Below are 21,152 nucleotides of genomic sequence, written 5' to 3'. Positions count from 1 at the left end.
TGCCCATATCAGGGATAGGGTGATCCCCCGTTCGTGTCTGCTCCGCTTACACATATTTGTTTCCACATGACGTGTCCTCAAAGCCCCCAGGCACCATCCAACGCTACGGTGGCGGTGGACCGTCGTCAATTTTTCCACTGATCTGTATACGTTATAACTGCACAATGAATTACCGAAAATTACTGAGAGTGGTGTCCCCTCGTGCCACCAGGTCGCGCCTGTGGGCGGCGACGGCGTCGGCGTCGGGGCGCGTGCATGGCGGCGGCGTCGGCGGGCGTCGGGGGGCGTGTCGAGCTCCTGACGGCGGGGCGGCAGCGGCGGCGGCGGCGGGGGCGGGGGCGGTGCCATGAGGCGGCCGTCGGCGCTGCTGCTGGCGGCGGCCGCGGCGCTGCTGGCCGCGTCGGCGTCGGGCTGCCCGCCGGCGTGCGAGTGCAAGTGGCGCTCGGGCAAGGAGGCGGCGTGGTGCCGCAACGTGACGGCCGTGCCCGCCGGCCTGGACGCGGGCACGCAGCTGCTCGACCTGTCGGGCAACGCGCTGGCGCCGCTGGCGGCGCGCGCCTTCGTGTCGCGCGGGCTGGCCCACCTGCAGCGCCTGCACCTGGCGCGCTGCGGGTTGCGCGCGCTCGCCGCCGCCGCGCTTGCCGGACTCGCCAACCTGGTGGAGCTGGACGTGAGCGGCAACCTGCTGCTGGCCGTGCCCTCGGCCGCCTTCCAGCCCGTGCCCGAGCTGCGCGAGCTGCGCCTCTCCGCCAACCCGCTCGACCGCCTGCCCGCGCGCGCCTTCCACCTGCTGCCCCGGCTCGTGCGCCTCGAGCTCTCCAACTGCCGCATCAGCCGCATCGACCCGCGAGCCTTCGAAGGTGTCGAGTCCTCTCTCGAGTGGCTGTGAGTATATCTTCGCTACAACAAGCTCAATACTTTGAATAACACAGCAAGTACTGGTGGGAAGTTCAGTTCAACTACAACAAAACTAAATGGGAGCGCCTAGCAAAAAAGTTTGTCATCCCGACATGGCCAGATAGTGATGAAGACGTCGATAAGCACGCCGAAGAGCAAGTTGGAGCGATTACGAGAGCGGTGAAGGCAGCAGTACCAACCAGGAGGATGGCCGTGGCGGCGTCCCCGTCACCATGGTCCGCTGATCTAGGGCAGATGCGTCAGTCCGTCAGGAGGTCGAGGAGGTACTACCAGCGAAGTGTCGTCTGGGAAGAGAAACAGCGATAGCTGCAAATGTATAGGAACGCTAAGGAAGAATTCCAAAGGGAACTCAAAAACTTCAGACTCCAAAGCTGGGAAAAATATGTCCAAAGCCAATTGGCTATAGACGCCTGGGGCATACCCTACAAAATAGTTAGAGAAAAGATTCCGTCGCCAATGGTACTTTCAACTGTCAGGGATGGGAATCGGATGACGAGGTCATGGCAGGAAACTGCCGAGGTCCTCCTCCAGTCCCTGCTTCTGGACGACAAGGAAGAGGACGACACCGAAGAGCAAGGCCTAATTAGGTGGGCTCTTCAAGAGAATATCAAAATAACAAGTGTACCCATTCTCAGAGAAAGAGGTGGTGACACACATTAAATCACTTCAAAGAGGTAAAACCCCAGGACCAGACGGCATCATAATGGAGGTGGTGAAATACCTCGCTCCTCAACTAGTAACGCCTCTAGCAAGAATTTACAACGAGGCCCTGAGCCTCAGAACGGTTCCCACCATCTAGAAACAGGCCAAAGTCTTAGTTATCAAAAAAGAGTAGGATAAATATCATAAAGAAGTCAAGTCCTACATACCGATATGTCTGTTGGATCTGCTTGGGAAATTGCTGGAGCGGTTGCTGGCTGACAGGCTGATGGAACACCAGGTGCTCTGTGGGATGATCTGTAGGCAATTCGGCTTCTGGACAGGGCGTTCTGCGTGTGACGCAATCGCCATGGCGGCTGAGGTCTGCGGGTCTTCCACACATAAGTACATAGTTGGCATCGTGGTGGACATCAGTGGCGCCTTCGACAACCTGTGGTGGCCTTCACTCTTCTCCCACTTGCTGGAGAAAGAGGTTCCAGGGCCGCTATATGGATGTCTTAGGAGCCATTATATAGATCGAGAGGTCTTGCTATCATCCCCTAGCGGGAGAGTGGGCAAAAAGATAATGAAGGGGTGTCCACAGGGCTCTGTCCTGGAGCCACTCTTTTGGGATTTTATATGGAGCCTCTCCTTCACACCTTGGAGAGCAGTGTAGATGTGATAGAGGTGATAGCCTACGCTGATGACCTCCTCCTGTTGGTTGGCGGCTGTAGCCGAGAGGAACTTGAACCTGAAATAGAAAGAACTATGACCATATTGTCGCAATCATGCCACAGGACCAAACGTAAAGTTGCACCAAATAACTCAACCTATTTGCTCTTAAAAGGCCAACTGGTCAGAAATCCAACCATCAGGATTGAGGGCACACCGGTAGTATGCCGTCGAGAGGCACGATACCTGGGAGTTATACTAGATGAGAAATTGAGCTCTGCCCGGCACATTGAAGTAACAACACACAGGTCGTTAGAGATTATTTAATCTCATCATGATTGGACATAGGCGAATCCATCTTCCTCCACACCTCATCAAATTGTGTAATAACACAATCCTCGCCTCCATTGTGGGCTATGGGTCCAGAGTCTGGGCTCACAGGCTCACGAGGGTCGTTCCTGCTATGGCTGTGAGGAGAGTGCAGCGCAACATGGTATTACATTCGATCAGAGGCTACCGTACATCCCCAGGAGGAGCACTACTGATTCTCATGGGGTTGTGCCCCATAGATGTAAAAATCAGGGAGCAATCTGCATGGTTTTGGACAAAAAGGGGACAGATTGAAAAAAACTGAGAACATGATGGGGGTTCGAGAAGGGGATAAACCATCGATTAGAAGAAGGGTAGAGGAATTATGGCAAGAGCTCTGGGATAGGGATGAGACAGGCAGGAGAACATACCAGTTACTACCTAACATACAGGAACGTCTACGAATGAAACATTTTCAATCTAGTAAGGGACTGCAGCACTTCCTCACGGGGTATGGTTCGTATCCGGCATATCTTTGCCGTTTCGGGAAATGGGCGACTCCCTCGTGAGACTGTGGTGTCGGGATAGGTACACCGGACCACGTGGTCTACGAGTGCCCCCAATTTTGATGATGTTGCCACGGATTTAAGGAACTTGCTGCCAAACACAGACACCTTTCATCTGATCAGGAATCCGGTTACCTTTACTATCATCGACAAAGTTGCCAGCGAGGTATGCGCCAAAGTCCTGCGAGAATACCGTAGGGAGGTAGAATGATTGACGAGAAATAAAATGACATTACACACCTATCCCATTCCGCAGGGGCGCGTACTGGACGACCGCCTTGACGATCGGGATCCGTCGAGTCCAGGATTAGGGGGAGGGTGTGAACTTACCGCTCATAGACACCACACACTAATTATGACTCAGTAGTTAGAATTTATTAGTAGAAAATAGCTTTTAGGATACTCTTGAAAGACCTGCAGCGATTTTCAATTAAGACCACCCCACTGCCAGGGGCACGCCCACTGGGATTAGCTCGGTGGGCACGGCCAAGAGATAGTAGGGTTTTATTCTGCTGGCACACTTGTAACGCTGCAGGATGTAGCTTAGTAGAGTAGATAGTGTAGTAGGTCAAATAGTAGGCATGCCCATGGACTAGCTAACCTTCCATCTTGTAGGCAATACTAATATTAAGTAGATAAAGGTATGGTAAATGCTGCTTGGTAATTAGTACTTTGTATGTGGCTTCGACCCACTAATGTTTTAGGTGGTGGGTTACTGTGTATAGTATTAGTTATGATGAATAAAGATTTTTTTTAAAAAAAAGTAGTTGTAATAATATACAGTCTTATAGACTTTGACACCTATTACGTAGAGAGCTACAGGGTTATTCGTAAGTACCTTTGAGGTTTCAGAACACGACTGCACAGAACTACAAGAGATACACAAAAATGACACGGCAATGGGTAGACCATATCTCAAGGTTGTCAAGTCACGGTAGAGGTGGACCATAACTGCACCGACCTGTGTATGTAAGGAGTCTCTGGCAGTAGGTGCTTTAATATTAATTCATTAATTGAATTTATCAATGTGGCTCTGTATAGCCCCCATAAGTAAATCGTTTCCCTCCAAAACAAACAACTAATTATCTTCGTCTCTTTCAAACAAGAATTGCAGTTAACTCAGTTTACTCTATGAAAATCCAAGAAAAATGGTTTGACAATCATTTACTATGATAAGCTAATACCTTGGCAAGCCTGAACGGCGGAACTGGAGATGAGTACGTATCTGTATAAAACAAATTACATTCATGAAAGTCGTACCGCTATTGCCAAAGTACGAGGGTTGCCCAGAAACTAATGTAACGCATTTTTTTCCTCAGTCGAAAACAATGCATGAATGCGAAACGACGCCTAAGTATACGTATTATCTGAAGTCCCCTCAGTGAGCGCGCCAAATTTCCGTCGCTTCCGGCAGATAGAGCTGGCCTGAGTGGCCGAGCGGTTCTAGGCGCTACAGTCTGGAACCGCACGACCGCTACCGTCGCAGGTTCGAATCCTGCGTCGGGCACGGATGTGTGTGATGTCCTTAGGTTAGTTAGGTTTAAGTAGTTCTAAGGTCTAGGGGACTGATGACCTCAGCAGTTAAGTCCCATAGTGCTCAGAGCCATTTGAACCGGCAGATAGCATAGCTGCAGGACAGTTTCGAAAATGACGTGTGTAGGTGATGTACGTTACAAGCAACGTGCCGTCATTGAATTTCTCACTGCAGAGAAAGAAACTGTGGGGATTATTCACAAACACTTGTGCCAAGTCTATGGAGGATCTGCTGTCGACAGAAGTACAGTTAGTCGCTGGGCACGGAGGGTGAGGTCGACGGAACGCGATTCGGCGGAGCTCCATGACTTGCAGCTGCCGGGGAGACCATCCACGGCTGTCGCACTAGACATGCTGCAGCAAGCTGATGTTGTCATTCCGAGGACAGATGCATCACGACTCAGCAGTCGGCGCTGCATCTGTCAAGCAGCAAAGGAAATTCACACAGTGAAGCACTGGCTCCGTCACCATGACAAGGATCGGTACCGACAGGGCGTTCATGCCCTTGTTTCACGCTGGTGGAAGCCCATACAACGGGATGGAGATGACGTGGAAAATAGTGTGTGTAGATAAAAGACCATTCTTCCGTGTATGTAGTTCTCACTATGTTCAATAATGAATTGTTGAAGAAAAAAATGCGGTACGTTAGTTTTTGGGCAACCCTCGTATTACTGTTCACACACAGAATGCGCTACAGTAGGGTACGCATTACCATCTGCAGCCAGAGTTGAAATCAAGTTGAATGTATAACTGCAAGAAAGTCTTCATAACGAAGATGGAAATTACAGAATACCGTCAAAAATGACTGGAATTTCACTACGGCTCGCCTCAGTGTAGCAGCTGGGTCTCACCGTACTCATAACCTGCAAGCAGCGGCTGAAGAGGCTGCAAAATCAGCCATAGGTTTTGTACCAAAACTTGCATCTTCATCTGAGTTGAACTCAGCCAGATGAGAGCGTCTCGTCTCCGAAGTAAGGTGCACCCATTAAGGCTACTGCCAAGAAGTCTGCTGGAGGAGGAGTAACTTTCTGCAACGCGCTTCCAACAAGTAAGATTCGATTCTCTTCATTGTTCTAACGTCACGTAATTTTGGTTGGCTGAGGGAAAAACACTGCTAGTGCAAACCAGTAAGAAATTGTCTTAAAAGACGCTGTCCATCCATTACTAACATATCACGAGATTAAACAGTTACACAATTTGTTATACTTGGCACCACAGAACTGTAGGCTATTCTCCCCCTCGCTCCATCTATGTTCGTGTTCTGGTGAATAAAGGTGGACCTCTGTAAGGACAACCATGTTCATATTCACACTTCTAGATTATTTAAGTTAACCTGTGGTAGCAGTTTCCACATTTCGTTCAACATTATGTCTTATAAGAGCTGGTTGCGGCGTCAGTGTCTCATGGTTTTCAAACGTCCATAAAATTTTCTGTTCCCATTCCCATCTATAACACAATGTGTTTCGACGAATTCTGACTGCCTGCAAATATTTCTACAATAGGCGCTCTTCTGGGACTCTGCCAAAAACGGTACACCACCCTCAGACCACACACGTCTCACTAAAATCAGTTTTCGTTGCCCCATCACAGTGTGAAGATACTATCTGCGTTGTGAGTTTGGGGTGTCCGCCGCCAAGGCGGCTTCTTTCAAGGCACGCCGGCCGCTGTGACCGAGTGGTTCTAATCGCTTCAGTCCGGAACCGCGCGACCGCTACGGTAGTAGGTTCGAATCCTGCCTCTGGCATGGATGTGTGTGATGTCCTTAGGTTAGTTAGGTTTAATTAGTTCTAAGTTCTAGGGGACTAATGACCTCAGATGTTAAGTTCCATAGTGCTCAGAGCCATTTGAATCTTTCAAAGTACTCTCTGCTCCGACCTCAAGGCATGTTCCCTTCCGCTTGGGTGGGGCGAAGCTTCCACGAATTCTGCTGGGGACTTTTTCCCAAGTCAGTTTTGTGAGCTATGGTGCATCCAATCACAGACAGCCAAGTGCAACTGGATTTCATGGACACTGTTTGTTTTCGTGCACATGGAGCTCAGTGTTGGAATCTACGTATCCAGGTACTGCTGATCACAGTTTTTTTTTTTTTTTTTTTTTTTTTTTTGTCATCAGTCTACTGACTGGTTTGATGCGGCCCGCCACGAATTTCTTTCCTGTGCTAACAACCTCTTCATCTCAGAGTAGCGCTTGCAACCTACGTCCTCAATTATTTGCTAGACCTATTCCAATCTCTGTCTTCCTCTACAGTTTTTGCCCTCTACAGCTCCCTCTAGTACCATGGAAGTCATTCCCTCATGTCTTAGCAGATGTCCTATCATCCTGTCCCTTCTATTTATCAGTGTTTTCCACAAATTCCTTTCCTCTCCGATTCTGCGTAGAACCTCCTCATTCCTTACCTTATCAGTCCACCTAATTTTCAACATTCGTCTACAGCACCACATCTCAAATGCTTCGATTCTCTTCTGTTCCGATTTTCCCACAGTCCATGTTTCAAAAATGGCTCTGAGCACTATGGGACTTAACATCTATGGTCATCAGTCCCCTAGAACTTAGAACTACTTAAACGTAACTAACCTAAGGACATCACACAACACCCAGCCATCACGAGGCAGAGAAAATCCCTGACCCCGCCGGGAATCGAACCCGGGAACCCGGGCGTGGGAAGCGAGAACGCTACCGCACGACCACGAGATGCGGGCTAGTCCATGTTTCACTACCATACAATGCTGTACTCCAGACGTACACCCTCAGAAATTTCTTCCTCAAATTAAGGCCGGTATTTGATATTAGTAGACTTCTCTTGGCCAGAAATGCCTTTTTTGCCATAGCGAGTCTGCTTTTGATGTCCTCCTTGCTCCGTCCGTCATTGGTTATTTTACTGCCTAGGTAGCAGAATTCCTTAACTTCATTGACTTCGTGACCATCAATCCTGATGTTAAGTTTCTCGCTGTTCTCATTTCTACTACTTCTCATTACCTTCGTCTTTCTCCGATTTACTCTCAAACCATACTGTGTACTCATTAGACTGTTCATTCCATTCAGCAGATCATTTAATTCTTCTTCACTTTCACTCAGGATAGCAATGTCATCAGCGAATCGTATCATTCATATCCTTTCACCTTGCATATTAATGCCACTCCTAACCTTTCTTTTATTTCCATCATTGCTTCCTCGATGTACAGATTGAAGAGTAGGGGCGAAAGGCTACAGCCTTGTCTTACACCCTTCTTAATACGAGCACTTCGTTCTTGATCGTCCACTCTTATTATTCCCTCTTGGTTGTTGTACATATTGTATATGACCCGTCTCTCCCTATAGCTTACCCCTACTTTTTTCAGAATCTCGAACAGCTTGCACCATTTAATATTGTCGAACGCTTTTTCCAGGTCGACAAGTCCTATGAACGTGTCTTGATTTTTCTTTAGCCTAGCTTCCATTATCAGCCGTAACGTCAGAATTGCCTCTCTTGTCCCTTTACTTTTCCTAACGCCAAACTGATCGTCACCTAGCGCATTCTCAATTTCCTTTTCCATTCTTCTGTATATTATTCTTGTAAGCAGCTTCGATGTATGAGCTGTTAAGCTGATTGTGCGATAATTCTCGCACTTGTCAGCTCTTGCCGTCTTCGGAATTGTGTGCATGATGCTTTTCCGAAAGTCAGATGGTATGTCGCCAGACTCATATATTCTACACAACAACGTGAATAGTCGTTTTGTTGCCACTTCCCCAAATGATTTTAGAAATTCTGATGGAATGTTATCTATCCCTTCTGCCTTATTTGACCGTAAGTCCTCCAAAGCTCTTTTAAATTCCGATTCTAATCCTGGATCCCCTATCTCTTCTAAATCGACCCCTGTTTCTTCTTCTATCACATCAGGCAAATCTTCACCCTCATAGAGGCTTTCAGTGTATTCTTTCCACCTATTTGCTCTCTCCTCTGCATTTAACAGTGGAATTCCCGTTGCACTCTTAATGTTACCACCGTTGCTTTTAATGTCACCAAAGGTTGTTTTGACTTTCCTGTATGCTGAGTCTGTCCTTCCGACAATCATATCTTTTTCGATGTCTTCACATTTTTCCTGCAGCCATTTCGTCTTAGCTTCCCTGCACTTCCTATTTACTTCATTCCTCAGCGACTTGTATTTCTGTATTCCTGATTTTCCCGGAACATGTTTGTACTTCCTCCTTTCATCAATCAACTGACATATTTCTTCTGTTACCCATGGTTTCTTCGCAGCTAGCTTCTTTGTACCTATGTTTTCCTTCCCAACTTCTGTGATGGCCCTTTTTAGAGATGTCCATTCCTCTTCAACTGTACTACCTACTGCGCTATTCCTTATTGCTCTATCTATAGCGTAAGAGAACTTCAAACGCATCTCGTCATTCCTTAGTACTTCCGTATCCCACTTCTTTGCGTATTGATTCTTCCTGACTAATGTCTTGAACTTCAGCCTACTCTTCATCACTACCATATTGTGATCTGAGTCTATATCTGCTCCTGGGTACGCCTTACAATCCAGTATCTGATTTCGGAATCCCTGTCTGACCATGATGTAATCTAATTGAAATCTTGCCGTATCTCCCGGCCTTTTCCAAGTATACCTCCTCCTCTTGTGATTCTTGAACAGGGTATTCGCTATTACTTGCTGAAACTTGTTACAGAACTCAATTAGTCTTTCTCCTCTTTCATTCCTCGTGCCAAGCCCATATTCTTCCGTAACCTTTTCTTCTACTCCTTCCCCTACAACTGCATTCCAGTCGCCCATCACTATTAGATTATCGTCCCCCTTTACATACTGCATTACCCTTTCAATATCCTCATACACATTCTCTATCTGTTCATCTTGAGCTTTCGACGTCGGCATGTATACCTGAACTATCGTTGTCGGTGTTGGTCTGCTGTCGTTTCTGATTAGAACAACCCGGTCACTGAACTGTTCACAGTAGCACACCCTCTGCCCTACCTTCCTATTCATAACGAAGCCTACACCTGTTATACCATTTTCTTCTGCTGTTGATATTACCCGATACTCATCTGACCAGAAATCCTTGTCTTCCTTCCACTTCACTTCACTGACCCGTACTATATCTAGATTGAGCCTTTGCATTTCCCTTTTCAGATTTTATAGTTTCCCTACCACGTTCAAGCTTCTGACATTCCACGCCCCGACTCGTAGAACGTTATCCTTTCGTTGATTATTCAATCTTTTTCTCATGGTAACCTCCCCCTTGGCAGTCCCCTCCCGGAGACCCGAATGGGGGACTATTCCGGAATCTTTTGCCAATGGAGAGATCATCATGACACTTCTTCAATTACAGGCCACATGTCCTGTGGATACACGTTACGTGTCTTTAATGCAGTGGTTTCCATTGCCTTCTGCATCCCCATGTCGTTGTTCATTGCTGATTCTTCCGCCTTTAGGGGCAATTTCCCACCCCTAGGACAAGAGAGTGCCCTGAACCTCTATCCGCTCCTCCGCCCTCTTTGAGAAGGCCGTTGGCGGAATGAGGCTGACTTCTTATGCCGAAAGTCTTCGGCCGCAAATGCTGATTATTTATCAAAATTTAGGCAGTGGTGGGGATCGAACCCGGGACCGAAGACGTTTTGATTATAAATCAAAGACACTACCCCTAGACCACGGGCACCTCCTGATCACGATTACCGATGAACATTAATTTATTGCAGTTTACTGTGCATTTTTCATACACTTGTTACGTTAGTTTCAGGATAGTTTCGGGTAGACGTTTGCGTAACACGTACTCAGTACTAAATTAACTTCTGATGCTTCTCCCAAGGAAGGCACAATTACAGCATTTCGCTTTGGAACAAAGATAATTGGCTTGCCCATCTGCAGGGGGGAACCAGTTCGATGTGACAATATGGAGCGGATCATTTGTCTAATCGTTCTGACATGCGTGATCCCTAGTGAAACTATCCCATGGGGCATATTATGCATCGACACTTGAAGACATGCTCTATGTACTGTCATTTTTCTATGTGGCTTGTAGTTTTCACGTAGTCACCTTCTGAAACCGAGAGGTATTTATGAATAATAGCGTATACGAGGAGAGCTAATACCTCTACACTCACTCTGTGTATTGTTTAGGTTAATTGCTACACTAAGAATAAGTATAACAATGTAAGGCAGAATGGGTGAGTTTAAAAGCATAGCAACATGCCAGTCATCGGGCGTATTAGTTGAGTGAAGAAGGGAAAATATATTTTGTCCCCAGTAACGTGCGTTTGATACCTACATTGCTTCGGTAACCTTGTTCAGCACTTTCAAACAGATACTCCTATTCAGTATTGGATCTGTGAAGGTGAAGGAGCAAAGGCAACATCTGGAACACAATGGCACTAAGTGGATATAAGGAGATTCTTGTGGATTCTCTTTGAATTAAGATGATATAGAATTTTCCAAACTCGTTACCTTTGTTGCAAAACGAGTGAGGAGAAATGAAGTTTCGAATGAATAATTTTTACTCCTTCACTGATTATTGTCTTGACTGCATTTGTTAAATATAAGGGGTAATCAAACATTTTCCGTTCAAAGGCCAGACTGATACCTGCCTACATGTCGGTGCTTATATACCCGCATAGGAGTCACGCTGAGTTGCATTTACGTTGCAGCAACACCCTGAGACGGAAACTTTTTGATCACCGCAATATATATCAGTTAATTAGTTTCGACCATAATGCGGACAGACGTCTGCGCAAGATATTTACTAGAACAAGGGTCTGACAAGTGGGTCACCTATTATGGAAACCAGGAATAATTAATCTGGTGCTGAAAGAAGCTGTAGTGAGGAAAAATAAGAATGGCAGAGCAAGACGTAAGTATGCAAAGGTCGTCATAGTGGATCTTTGGTTTATCAGATGTATAGAGATCAGTACCTTATTAAAGCACAGTAAAAGGTAAATAACAGTATGAAAACACCTTAGATTTAATAACGATCTGTGTAAGGTAAACTCGGGTAACGCCACGAGTAATGTATTCGTACTGGGAGCCACAGCCCGTAAAAACAACGGTAACATGCAGCTGTTGCCCAAATGTGTGATTTATTGTACATAGTGTGTTTAGGGATGAAACAGTCACATTAACACTTCTTCAAATTAATGATCACAGCAAAAAATATCATGTTAGGTGTAAAAATATGTTGTCATACATACGAGATTCTCCATTACAAACGTCATGATAAAACGGTCATCGTTACAGAAAGTGTTTAAAACTCTCCCAGAACTCTACAAACAAAACTAACCAGCAAACACAATGAATTCTTAAGTTTTGTAAGCAAAATGAAGTATATAGGTGGCACCAAAGTTGAAAAACCTCTTATTTAAGGTTTAACTCCTTTGAAAAATATCAGTCAGTGGAAGGAAGAACGAAAATGATGCCCTTTAGATGACCTTCAGAAAAAATTGAACAAAATTAGCAAGACAGATCTGTTGTCATCGCTGGCGATTTCAGTGCAAGAGTTGGAAACATATCTATACAAGGAATGTTGGGTTATTTGGAGAAAAACTCTCAATAATAATAGGAGTCACATCAGTTTGCCACATTTAATAATTTTAAAATTACTAACAAATTTTAGAGAAAGAACGATATTATAAGTTTACATGGAATGCTCGAGGATCAAGGTCTGTGACTGGATTGTATATAAATAAATGCAGGGATGGAGAAACTTCTGTAAGTTTTACGTATTTATGGAGGAAAATACATAGGTAACGACCACGTCATATTAGGCAGTAAGATGAAGCTACTATCAAAATAGAGGAAAACAAAGAAAGTCCAAAACAAGCGGTAAAATGAGATGTTACGAAACTTTAGTAACACTACCACTCAATAAAGGCACCTGTATGTAACAGGATATTATTAATACCTGCATCATCGAAGCAGTCCAAGAAGCACTTCGTAATGGGAAGAAAGCAGGTGGGAAAAGCAACTTAGATTTTGGACACTTGAATTACAGAAGAATATTATTTAAAAAACACAGAGCAATCCATGTGGCGTTTATCGACCCCGAGAAGGTTTTTGACCGTGAGAGCCTTCGAAATATATGGAAGATAATGTGTGAATGTAGATATGCTTATCACCTGATAGAGGTTGTGGAAAGTCTTCAGAAAAATACACGCTTTATAACAAACGCAGTTTGAAATCAACGGGAAGAAGTAATTATGAATGAAAATGAAAGAGAAGTTGTGAACTATTAGCTACCAATTTTTTCAAATTTACGTTGGCTTCATTGTTCGTAAATGGAAACGTAAAGAAATCAAAGGATTTAAGTAAAACTGATGAATGCCTGGATATGCTTCTGCTGCAGATGATATTGTTATTTTTCACGTGATTGAAGATGACCTCCAGACATCATTGTACCGACTGAACAAAACAGGCAAAAAATGCAAATTTAAAACTTCTAGTAATAAAACGAAAATAATGGGATTCTGGTGAACTGTCGAGCCAGATCAAAAATTGTTTTGGGAAATTCAGTTTTAGACAGTGATATATGTTTTGATTTTGCCTCTGAAGATGAAAATTACATTCACAAACTCCAATCTGTCTGTGGTACCATTAGCAGAACATTCACGCATAAAGCACAAAAAGAGACCATCATTAAATTCAGTGGGCTGATGGTGGCTTCTGTACTATAATGTAAAAGTCACAGCTGAGTTACAACAACGAAATAAGAAAATGAACTGAGACATCAGAGATGAGGTCCCGAGAGAATGCTTGTACAACAGGAGATATGATTAGAACTAAAGATATTAGAATAGAGTTAAATATTTCAATGAATGAGAAAAATTAAAGGTGTGATGAAGACTGGACAAGATACCTCACGAGAATGCTAGGTCACAGAATTCTCCAGAAAATCATGAACTGCAAACCGAATGGGAAAAGACAGATAGGATGATCTCGAGAAAAATGGAAATGATTTTGTTTATCAGTTCAGAACAGGCAGCAGCCTAATCGTCGAAAGGAAGCTGATGATATTTTTTCTTTTGGCTTATTTTAGTTGATGTCTCATAGGTTTTTGTTAATTGAGCTGATTTTTTTTCTATATCTGTAGTATCAAGCTACCACGACAGGAATATGAGTAATGATGCATTTTGTAAATAATTGTCGTCTATTTCATGGCACGATTCGCATGATCGGTCTTAGTTTTCCTTTAAATTTTGGTCCTTTAATTTCCAATATCAACTTATCGTTATAGGTATATTAATAAATACATTTTTCTGTATAATTTTTGTCTTTATTTCCTATTTTTTCGGATACGCTGGATTGTCATTCAAGGGCGTAATTTCAGATTGTTGAATCAAAATGGTGACATCTATATTAGCATCCACACAAATTATATAAATGTGTGTATGTATTTTCCACATCTCCTGCTAAAGCATTTGATCGTTTCAACCAAACTGGGTAAACATATCTTTCAGTGTCTGGAAAGAATCACCATGGGGGTAATAACAACCCACTTACCAAAGGGGTGAGGATGAACAGGCAGTGTAGTGGACGATGCGAGGATACATATATATATTAGCATATCTGGGAATGAGAGCACTTAGAGAATTGTAACCAATCTGACACATAATTTCAAACACTTACGAAATATTTTTCTCGCTGATAACCCTGAAAAATGACGAAAGGAAAAAAGTTTATCGTTTGCTAAATTTTCACTGTTCATACAGTAAGACTGCCGCACGAAGCGTGACGTTTTAATTTATTACCCCGTTTATTACTAACAGTGTTCGCGTACAGTATTCACACGTAACACTGAAGGTACCAGGAAAAGTGCATTACTGTAAGACACTTAATTCATTAGCTACGACGTCATAAACAGTTAATGTGTGGAAAGCTAGAGAATCATGCAAGACGTTTAAATTTATTACTTCGTTGCTAAAAACTCTATTTCCAGCACTGTTCACAGAGAGTATCAACATTTGCCACTAAATGTACCTGCAAAAATATGTCATTGTACGGCCTGTAGTCCAAGAGAATGAAATCATAAACGTTAGATGCGTGAGAAACTGACTCATCGTGCATGACGTTTTAATTTATAACTTCTTTACTGCTACCTCTATACACAACGCATTTCGAAGACAGTAGTCATATATACCACTGGATGTATCTAAAAAATTATATCATTTACAGCACATAGTTCAGAAGATACAATGTCATAAACGCAAAGCTGCGTGAAAATGAAACTGCAGGAAGAAATTCGCTAGATGTAGAGGTAAAATACGTGACTAATAACGCGTGAAACATGAGAAGTATGTGTGGCATGTTTTTCACATGTGCGTATGCAAGCAAATCCGCAGGAAGAAGGCTCATACTAAATCCTTGGAACGATTTGAATCAAATTTAGTCCACATGTTAGTTACAGTCTAGAAAGAACGATAGTAGGGATAGTAACGTAGAGAGAGAAGGGAGGACAAAGGATGAAGAGAATGCGAGGGTGTTGGAGGAGACAGGCACAGGAGAGAGGAGGAGGAGGTGGAGAGAGAAAGAAAACAGGAGAAGCTACATAGAGACAGCCCGAGAGATGAGGGAGAAGGAGATGAAAAGACAGAGGGGAGGAGGAAATGGACAAAGAGAGGAAAGAGGAGGAGATGGAAAGAGAGGAGAAGAGGAAGGCATAGGAGGAGATGAACAGAGGGAGAGAGAGGGAGAGTGACAGAGGGGAAGGAGGGGATGGACAGAGGAAAAAATTTACAAAAAAGGGAGAGGTAAATATGTAATTAGGCGTGGGAGCAGGAGATGAACAGAAAAGGAAGGAGAAAATGGACAGAAGGGAGAGCAGCAGATAGAGAGAGGGGCAGGGAACAGATGCACAGAAAGAGGGGCACAAGGAGATGGAGAGAATGGGGGCAGAGATGGAGTGCTGGCCCTGTACACAGAAAGGGAGGGGGGGGGAGGTGATGGACAGGAACTAGGGGATGGATAGAGAGAGGAGGGAGGAGAGGTGGATAAAGTGTGTGGATAGGGACAGGGTGGAGAAGATGGACGGAGAAAGTGGGAAAGTGGATGTGGAGAGAAAGAGGAGGGAGGAGGAGATAAACTAATAGAATACTAGAATAAATAAATACTTGATGAATGCCGGGTTTGTCAGCTAGTTGCATACAAGTTTTTGATAGTTGCTGTCAAGTTTAGTTCTCAGGACACCTTAAATTCTCATACAGAGTCATACAAAAACAGGTGGTTTTAGGATCTTGCCCCCTATTGGATAAATTTCAGTGGACGACCATATTGGTGGAGGACGCTTAACGGTTGCTGCCTGTGTAGGCGACTGGACGGCAACGAGCTGACCGGCACGGAGGCCGGTGCTGGTAGCGCCGGCGCGGCGCCCTCGGCCGCGGTGTCCACCGCCTCCGAGTCCGGGGTGTCGGCGCTGACGACGCTGCGCGCGCTGCACGGCCTGGCGCTGGCCGGCAACCCCTGGAACTGCAGCTGCGCGCTGCGCCCGCTGCGCCGCTGGCTCACCGAGCAGCGCGTGCCCCTGGGGGACGAGCCGCCCGCGTGCCGCGAGCCGGCGAGGCTGCGGGGCCGCGCCTGGGACCGCCTGTCCGCCGAGGACTTCGCCTGCCGGCCGCGGCCCGCGCCGCCGCCCCTCGTCAGCGCGCAGGAGGGCGGCGCCGCCCAGCTGCGCTGCCCCGTCAGCGCCGACCCGCCGCCCACCGTCAAGTGGCTGTGGCGCGGGCGGCCGCTCGTCAACAGGTGCGCGCTGCAAGTAACCAAAACAACTACTGCACTGTAACAGCTTCGGGACAACTACTGCGTTCCACGCTCCAGACACACACACACACACATACTCTGATACGTTCTTTATTGTTAGCTGGTACACTGGAATTAAAAATTCGTCTCATCCCATCTTCCTGTCAGCTTCTTCAAGGTGTTTGTCCATAGTCAGGTGGGAAACGATATAGCTTTAAATTCCCTTTGAAATATTCCCATTTCGGATACCCTTTGCCTCATTCTCAGTCTAATGGCATACCAACTGAACAGGATGAAGTTTTGTAAGTATCTTCCTGGATTTCATCATTGGGCAATTAAAAAACATAAGATCATTTGCAATATCGATAATGATGTTCACAGTAGACACCAAATGGGCTGTGAGGTTTTAAAAACTTTGAACAAAACACAGGAAGAGAAGGTACATACAGATGGCGGTCAGAAACACCCTGAGAAACTAGTAAGTTTGTTCCAACGTAGGCTGCACTGAGTTAATTTTTAAGATAAAATTGTATATATTGCCCCATTTCTGAGGCAGTCTGCCCAGCCTACGACGTCCGACATCCGTAATGAAGGGTGACCAGCCAACTCGACGGCGTCTGGTCGTGGTTTCACCTCGGTTTCGCCACATGTTGAAGACACTCACCGTAGCACTCGTCTAACACCCGGCAAGTTGTGCTGTTTCCGAAACGCTCGTACCGAGCCTCCGGGCCATTGCAATTTGCCCTGTGCCGAACTCAGATACATTATGCGCCTTCCCCATTCTACATGCGGACAGGATGGTCATTGATATTATATGCACCATGCGTGTGTCTGACTAGCAGCGATTCCTCGTCGGGTAACGCTGATATCGCCTGTAGGTGTGAAATATCGATTGTAGGTCGGTGGTCATAATGTTCTGGATGAGAGAGTACGTGTGTAATCGATTTGTGTCATATCTGACTTACATCACATCTGACTGATAATTTATATTTATGCTCGTAAACTAGTAATCCGGTTTACTGTTCCTGGTGCGCGTTACATCGTGCCGGTTTCATGTTTAACGGTTTTCAGGGCCAAAAAAACTGAGTTGTATTTCATGTAATTATGGACTGAACTTAAAAACTTACAGTTCTATCAAAATCTACTCATTGAAAAGTGTAGTCCTATGTTAAAGGTTTAAGACCGTTTGACAAGTATTACAGTTAGAAGCTGTGTAAATATCTACATCTACATCTATATTTATACACCGCAAGGCACCCAACGGTGTGTGGCGGAGGGCACTTTACGTGCCACTGTCGTTACTTCCCTTTCCTGTTCCAGTCGCGTATGGTTCGCAGGAAGAACGACTACCGGAAAGCCTCCGTGCGCGCTCGAATCTCTCTAATTTTACATTCTTGATCTGCTCGGGAGGTATAAGTAGGGGGAAGCATTATATTCGATACCTCATCCAGAAAAGCACCCTCTCGAAACCTGGACAGCAAGCTACACCGCAATGGAGAGCGCTTCTCTAGCAGTGTCTGCCACTTGAGTTTGCTAAACATCTCCGTAACGCCATCACGCTTACCAAATAACCCTGTGACGAAACGCGCCGCTCTTCTTTGGATCTTCTCTATCTCCTCTGTCAACCCGATCTGGTACGGATCCCACACTGATGAGCAATACTCAAGTATAGGTCGAACGAGGGTTTTGAAAGCCACCTCCTTTGTTGATAGACTTCATTTTCTAAGGACTCTCCCAATGAATCTCAACCTGGCACCCGCCTTACCAACAGTTTTATATGATCATTCCACATCAAATCGTTCCGTACGTATACTCCCAGATATTTTACAGAAGTAACAGCTACCAGTGTTTGTTCTGCTATCATATAATCATAAAATAAATGTTCCTTCTTTCTATGTATTCGCTATTCATTACATTTGTCTACGTTAAGCGTCAGTTGCCACTCCCTGCACCAAGTGCCTATCCGCTGCAGATCTTCCTGCATTTCGCTGCAATTTTCTAATGCTGCAACTTCTCTGAATACTACAGCATCATCCACGAAAAGCCGCATGGAACTTTCGACACTATCTACTAGGTCATTTATACATATTGTGAAAATATGTCATAAGGCAGCGTAAATAACGGCGGGTAAATACCCAGACTGTATTCACCCTGGATTTGAAAACGAATGTACCAAGTGACAAAATTGAAACATAATTGCAAACTTTTATCGGGCTTAGTCTTGGCGACCCTCCCTGACAATTGATGAAAGCCATAATGTTAATCGCTTACTATATTTTCGCAGTAAAACGTAAGCCGCAGGCACGACGTTCTCTTTTATTACTTATTTACTATTAATTCAATTTGTAGACAGTGTCCACAAATATAGACTGAATGTACAAGGAAAATTATACCGTTTGGGAGATACCACATCATAAACATTGAGATGCGAGAAAAACTAGCTTTTCTTTAGAACTTTGTGTCAATTACCCAGGCTGTATTCATCCAGTGTTTGATAATGAGACGCGTCTTCCAACATGATTTAAACATAATTTCAAACCTTTTCTAAACTTTTTCTCGCTTACATGCTGAACACCATTTGTAATCGAATTTTACAAGCTGTTTTACGCATGGGACTTCAGTTCTTTAAAGGTATTCAATACTGCTTCTGACAAAAGGACCTCCAACCTGGAAAGGACCCACCAGAGCAAGTGATCTCGGAATGCTGTGCATCAAACAGCTAAACGCAACTGAGTACATAACCCTACCAATAGAAACGAATAAAAATCAAAGTCTAGCTTATAAGATTGTACATTACACTACAGTGCACAATCTAATACGCATTCATAAAAACTGAAGAAGTAACTGTCAAGTTGCACCAGAAACCTCTAGGGATAAAACCATGAATTACTATTGAATTTCTGCCCAGTTATTTAACAAAAACAAATAACGAATGATATTTCTCAGTGACAGATACTATCTTCTATTTCTGCTTTCGTTCTTTCATTCCTGAACCTGTGTGATACTGGATAACCCCCTGTGGAAACGCTAGGTTAACTTACCATTTATTTTTGCAGTAGAACCTTGAAAAACAGAGATACACTAATGGAATCCACGATGCAGTCGCATCCCCAAAAGCAGGTGCTACCTATGCGCGTGAATGATGGACAGATTCCATCTTCCCACATTCAGTCAAATAAAAATCAATTAGCGTGACTTGAAAGCATTGAGAAATACCTTGTACTCCGAAAGTCCGTCTTCTGCTCGTCGAGTTTACACTTCTCTTGGCCTTCTTACGAGTATGTCCATTAGGCAAAGCACCTGTTACAATGCTCACTAATAACGATTTGTAGCTCAAGATTACGAACTACTGTAACAATTTACATCCAGAAATTTCGCAAATATAGGTAACATTTCGGTTGAAAGATTCCATAGCCATCTCCGCAACACATGTCAATAATGCAGCCACAGTAACGCCACATCAGCTTACATAAAGGAATCAGAAGGAGAGTAACTGACTTGGTACATCTGTTTACAAAGCATAACATCCTCTGAAACTGTTTTAATACAGTTGTGCAGTGCATAGCGTTAACATAATGAATGCGCAATAGCTAGCAATAGGCTAGGTGCCTCGTGGGTTCAGAAGAGGCACCGCCAAGAAAATGAATTGTAACAATTAATTTTTTGAATACGATAACAAACGTTACTCAAAATAACAAGTTTGTTTGTTTGGCCATCCTCCGCAGCAAGCATGTAAATACTTGTTTTGTAAATAAAACTGCCTTTTTCTGCTAAGTAGCAGCCGGAAAAGGCAGTTTTATTTACAAAACAAGTAGTTACTCAGAGTATTCGACTGAGAGATTCTAAGGGTAAAAAAATGAAATAATAAGTTAATTCTCCTCTCCTGCGAAAACACCGCACGGATAGAGTAATTACAGTAAACATTTAAGTCACGAGTAAACACCAGACTACTCTTCGCTGTTTCAGCAATACGAATAATTATTTAAATAAAAATGAACTTTAATATCTCTCGTTTTTAAATCTGGTTGAAATGTATAAAATAATCTCTTCTAACCGCATACAGATTTCCAATGCTGTACAGATAGTCCTGAAAAACTGTGATTGTGAATTTTTAATAGCTTTGAAAATACTTTTAAGATTGGAAACGTAAAACGTTGGGCACATACAACAGATAATCGTAAGGACGTGAACTATTCATGGATCATTTAGTAAGTATTGTAATAGTAAGGAGGTGAAATATTCATGCATCAATTATCTACTGCCAGGGCCCCACGTTTCTCGTTTTAAATTAATAAGTATTTTCAATCGTATTAAAAATCCACAATCACAAATTTACAAAATTGTCTGCATGGGGAAAGGGGTCTGTATGGGTATAGGAAAAATTATTTAATAATTATCCAGTTTAAAACGTGGAGGATCAAAAATTAATTTTTATTTAAATCGTTATTTTCTGCTTCTTAGTTTTGTGTTTGTAATATTTTTCGGTCTCTTTCAAACATTTAGATGAGATTACAACAAGAACATGTGGTAAATTTCAACTTTGTAACTTTGTCTCAGTTTCTCTCCATCTGACCCAATTAATATTTTGCTTCCTCCTATGCATATTTCGTGAAAAGACAGTGAAGGGAAAAGTTAGAGAAACTAGAGGTCACACGGAAGTTTACCAGCAATCTTTTTTTCCCATGTACCATTCGTGACTGAAACAGTTACAGGGTGAAATCGCAGTGATACACAAGATACTCTCCACCACACACAAGAGTAGAAGGTTTGTCAACATTGTGTTGTCATTGTCAGGCCTGACCTATCT

The 21,152-nt window shown here is 44.0% G+C and overlaps 1 protein-coding gene across 1 annotated transcript in view; it reads left to right on the top strand.

Moving 5' to 3' along the window:
* Positions 1-403: 403 nt before the first annotated feature.
* The window catches only part of LOC126195746 (leucine-rich repeat-containing protein 24-like), a gene marked incomplete at its 5' end in the record, with an annotated part of 210,738 nt that continues 189,989 nt past the window's right edge, over positions 404-21,152 (top strand). The window contains 3 exons of the mRNA XM_049934372.1: positions 404-885; positions 15,917-15,950; positions 16,008-16,348. Coding sequence (XP_049790329.1) covers positions 404-885; positions 15,917-15,950; positions 16,008-16,348 — 857 coding nt within the window. The remainder of the gene's footprint in view (positions 886-15,916; positions 15,951-16,007; positions 16,349-21,152) is intronic.

This window comes from Schistocerca nitens, chromosome 7, assembly GCF_023898315.1.
Source record: "Schistocerca nitens isolate TAMUIC-IGC-003100 chromosome 7, iqSchNite1.1, whole genome shotgun sequence".
NCBI classification, from domain to species: domain Eukaryota; kingdom Metazoa; phylum Arthropoda; class Insecta; order Orthoptera; family Acrididae; genus Schistocerca; species Schistocerca nitens.
This window is presented reverse-complemented; position numbering and strand designations above follow the sequence as displayed.